The sequence below is a fragment of the Nanorana parkeri genome, unplaced genomic scaffold, assembly GCF_000935625.1.
Source record: "Nanorana parkeri isolate BGI_ZX_2015 unplaced genomic scaffold, ASM93562v1 scaffold609, whole genome shotgun sequence".
Taxonomy (NCBI): Eukaryota; Metazoa; Chordata; class Amphibia; order Anura; family Dicroglossidae; genus Nanorana; species Nanorana parkeri.
In genome coordinates this window covers 76,629-81,335 of record NW_017306877.1, presented here as the reverse complement: position 1 = coordinate 81,335, position 4,707 = coordinate 76,629, and the positions used below count along the sequence as shown (strand labels likewise).

Here is a 4,707-nt window from a genome sequence, read left to right as displayed (position 1 = left end):
GGAGCATGCCGGCCGACGACAAGGAGCTCCGGGGCAAATCTCCCGCCGGGGAGCTCTCCAAGCTGGTCCGCTACCCCTCCTACAACCCGGGCGACGAGCAGCGCGAGAGCTGGGCCTCCGATTCCTCAGACTCCGTCATATCCTCAGGAAGCGATTCCGAAGACCACCTCTTCAAAGTCATCTTGCTCGGCGAGCACGGCGTGGGCAAGTCCAGCCTGGCCAGGATCTTTGGGGGCGTGGAGGATCTCCAGGATGTAGAAGAAGCAGGTGAGGTCACAGTACACATGGGCAGAACTGGGGACTAGGGATGAGCATAACCGAGAGTTTACATTTTTCCAGAATTTGCGCTCAATTTCCCAATTTTGGCCATAGGGAAGGTAAAATTATGGTGATTTTCATGGTTTTTTAGGGTGTGATGGGCTTTAAATGCCACCTGAGGGTTAGAGAAGCTCTTTTCACCAAAAAATGGCCCCTCGTTAGCCTCAATATTTTCCATTTTTGCAAATGCGGCCAGGATCATTCCATTTGTCCCTAAAGAGGACCTTCATGGGGCCTTGAAGTACTCAAAGAGAGGTGCTGGATCCTCTACTCTTGGTGATGACTTGCTTTGGTGAGGAAGCCCATACATACCAAAAGCACCCCCAAGGAGGTCTTGGGAAAGGTCAAGAAGCAGTTATAGCACCACCCAAATGGTCATAGAGTCCACATGGTCATAGAGTCCACATGGTCATAGAGTCCACATGGTCATAGAGTTCACATGGTCAAAGGGTACATATGGTCAAAGAATCCAAATGGTCATAGAGTCCAAATGGTCATAGAGTCCAAATGGTCATAGAGTCCACATGGTCATAGAGTCCACATGGTCAAAGAGTCCACATGGTCATAGAGTCTGCATGGTCAGAGAGTCCACATGGCTAAAGGGTCCACATGGTCATAGAGTCCAAATGGTCGTAGAGTCCACATGGTCAAAGGGTCCACATGGTCATAGAATCTACATGGTCAAAGAGTTCACTTAGTCATAGAGTCCACTTAATCATATAGTCCACTTAGTCATAGAGTCCAAATGGTCATAGAGTCCAAATGGTCATAGAGTCCACATGGTCAAAGGGTCCACATGGTCAAAGAGCACACACACACACACATATGAGAATATATCTATATACACATACATACATACATACATACATAGATAGGTGCGGGTGTTCCTGCAGGAGTGGCAGTGCTGGTGGAGGGAGGGAGCGGTAATAGTTTCTCAGTTTGCCCCCCCCCCCCCCTATCAGAGTGTGGCACTTCAATACCAGAGGCAGCGTCGGCCTCTCTCCAACCTCCATATTCATTGTCTAAACCAACTTTGTAACATTGTCATAACTTTCCTCTGATACAATTGCTGGAACTTCCTGTGTAAACATGTCGTATGTTCTTTCTTGTAGGAAACACGTATGACAGATCCATCGTGGTGGACGGGGAAGATGCCAGCCTGCTGGTCTTCGATATTTGGGAGCAGGTAATTCAATCTATTGATTCACTTTCTTTATTCCCTTAAAGATTACATTCAAATTTGATCATTTTATAATCTTTCGTTTATCGGGGAGAAATGACGGGAATTCTGTACGGATAATTCCTTTTTATTACATTGTGATGTTTAAAGGAGAACTATGGGGGTCAGTCTTTTCCCCATAGTTCTCCTTAGGGTAACGGGAGGACACAAACTAGCGTCCTCCCGTCACCCTAGGCTCAGTATATAGGGAGCTACAGCTCGCGGTATACTGAGACGCCGCAGCCGGAGCGGATCCCGACAATTGTGTCTGGATCCGCCCAGCTGTGTGAGTGACAGCTGGCTCTGCCTATCTAGAGGCAGAGCCAGCTGTACCCGCCCCCTCCCCGTCCGTTCCGCCAGTCAGCGCTGGCGGATCGGTGCGGGGAGGGGGTAATCCAGCCCCTCCCCCTGTCACGGCCGAGAACCGTGACAGGATCGAGAGGTGAGCGAACGCCGGTATGTGTTCGCTCACCTCCCGATCTACTGAGCCGACCTGTGACAGTCTCATTGTCACAGGTCGGCTAGAACTATGAGGTGAGTGGAAAGCACTCGCCCCCCCCTCCCCCCTCATAGTTCTCCTTTAATATGGACTCCTAAAGCCTTGAAGGTGAACTCCAAACACTGTCATTGCAATAGAGTCCTTCATATCCACAAAGGGTGTCAATCCACTTTGTGAGCAGTAAATGCCTCTGGAAACCTGGATATTAACATGTAAAAGTAACAGCGACATCATCAATGTGCGGTACATGGCCCGGGCAGAGAGCAGAGCAGCAGTGACTGGTCTGTATTACAGGAGGGGGGCGGAGACAAGACCAAGGAGAGAGAGAGGGGCAGTGACTGGTCTGTATTACAGGAGGGGGGCGGAGACAAGACCAAGGAGAGAGAGAGCGGCAGTGACTGGTCTTTATTACAGGGTACAAAGGGTGTCAATCCACTTTGTGAGCAGTAAATGCCTCTGGAAACCTGGATATTAACATGTAAAAGTAACAGCGACATCATCAATGTGCGGTACATGGCCCGGGCAGAGAGCAGAGCAGCAGTGACTGGTCTGTATTACAGGAGGGGGGCGGAGACAAGACCAAGGAGAGAGAGAGGGGCAGTGACTGGTCTGTATTACAGGAGGGGGGCGGAGACAAGACCAAGGAGAGAGAGAGTGGCAGTGACTGGTCTTTATTACAGGAGGGGGGCGGAGACAAGACCAAGGAGAGAGAGAGTGGCAGTGACTGGTCTTTATTACAGGAGGGGGCGGAGACAAGACCAGTCACCCTGCACAAGGAGGGAAAGCAGCAGTGACCGGTCTTTATTACAGGAGGGGGCGGAGACAAGACCAGTCACCCTGCACAAGGAGGAGGAGCAGCAGTGAGCAGTCTGGTTGGGCTGTAAATGAGCAGCAGGAGACTGATGTGATCTCCTCGAGACTCCCGAATCCTTATGATGCCCTACAATGGGAGTTATTCCAGCTCTATAAATGACGCGTTATTGATCCCTATAGAATATAATTGATGATAATTGCGCAATAACTGCGGCAGAGCCCCGGGACTGAGCGTTCTCGTGTCGTTATCTCTCCAGGACGACAATCACTGGCTCCACAGCCAATGTATGAAGATGGGGGACGCCTACGTCATCGTGTACTCCGTGACAGACAAGGCCAGCTTCGAGAAGGCCTCCGAGCTCCGGATCCAGCTGCGACGAGCTCGCCAGTCCGAGGACATCCCCATCATCCTGGTCGGGAACAAAAGTGACCTCGTCAGGTCGCGGGAAGTGTCCGTAGAAGGTGAGCCGGGATTTCTTTATCATTGCCTCATAGTGGGAAGGAGAGGATTCCACAGAGTCCGGGAGGAATGTACTCATCACAATATTGGAAAAATCCAACACGTTTCAGGGGCTTCCCTGATCCCCCTTCATCAGGGCTAAAGCATCATCTACAGCGGGGGTAGCCAATCTCTGGTCCTCCAGCTGTGGTGACACTACAAATCCCATGATGCATCTCTCTCCATAGTTCCACCACAGCTGGAGGACCGGCGTTTGGCTACCCCTGATCTACAGAACAGTGTGATAATACAAATACATACCATATAATATAATCAAGATCTAGCTTAGGATACAAGAAAATTAATAAATAACATGAAAATATAAAAATTGAAGAACGCGAGCTCAGATTTAAGAAGTAGTAGATATCAATATTCTGTATATAAATAATAATCAGTATTAATAAAAAATGATAATTTTAATATTATTATTATTGTTATTATTAATAATGACAATAAAATAATTATCATTATAATAAAAATAAAAATATTCATTTTCCAGCAAGAGGGACAATTAAATAACAAATATATTGTTGCTCAAATGTTTTTTTATTTATTTTTTTAAATGAATGTATTATAACCCTGTCACATGAGACCCCATCTTTAACCCACAGTGTTCACTGTGTTCCCAGTAATGTAGGATCTCGGTGGCGATAGATATGATGACGCCCACAGGTGTATATATATATATATCCGTCCGGCATTGTATAATCCTAAAACCAGAAGAGGATTTCAAATCATTTTTGATCTTTTTAGATGAAATCAGCATCTACCTCTGATAGAGACACTACACGTAATTAGAAGCAGACCTTATTACTATAATTAGGATAATTGTGTGAAAGCTGCAAATCATTATAAGGGCGCCCACACACCTTACGATAACGGCGGGAAATCCCGCGATCGTACGATTATCGTGAGGTGTGCGGAAGCCGTGCGACCTCTGCTACTGTAAGGTCGCACGACTTTAAACTTACGAACATGTTCGATGGGATGTCTGATGTATCAATATTGAACATATTGGAATTGATACATTGTATCCTCATAAAGTAACTCCTCCCCCTTTTTCCTCCTCGCAGAGGGCCGGGCCTGCGCCGTCGTGTTCGACTGCAAGTTCATCGAGACCTCGGCCTCCCTTCACCACAACGTCAAGGACTTGTTCGAGGGCATCGTGCGCCAAATCCGCCTCCGCAAGGACAGCAAGGAGGACAACGCCAGGCGGATGGCGAGCAGCAAGCGGCGGGAGAGCATCGGCAAGAAAGCCAAGAGGTTCCTGGGGAAGATCGTGGCCAAAAACAACAAGAAGATGGCTTTCAAACAGAAGTCCAAATCCTGCCACGACCTGTCCGTGCTCTGAGCGCCCCC

The 4,707-nt window shown here is 48.1% G+C and overlaps 1 protein-coding gene across 1 annotated transcript in view; it reads left to right on the top strand.

The window, feature by feature from the left end:
* The window catches only part of RRAD (RRAD, Ras related glycolysis inhibitor and calcium channel regulator), a 9,044-nt gene extending 4,343 nt beyond the window's left edge, over positions 1-4,701 (top strand). The window contains exons 3-5 of the mRNA XM_018562885.1: positions 1,431-1,504; positions 3,107-3,311; positions 4,422-4,701. Of these exons, the coding sequence (XP_018418387.1) occupies positions 1,431-1,504; positions 3,107-3,311; positions 4,422-4,699 (557 nt within the window). The 3' untranslated portion in view covers positions 4,700-4,701. The remainder of the gene's footprint in view (positions 1-1,430; positions 1,505-3,106; positions 3,312-4,421) is intronic.
* Positions 4,702-4,707: the final 6 nt, after the last annotated feature.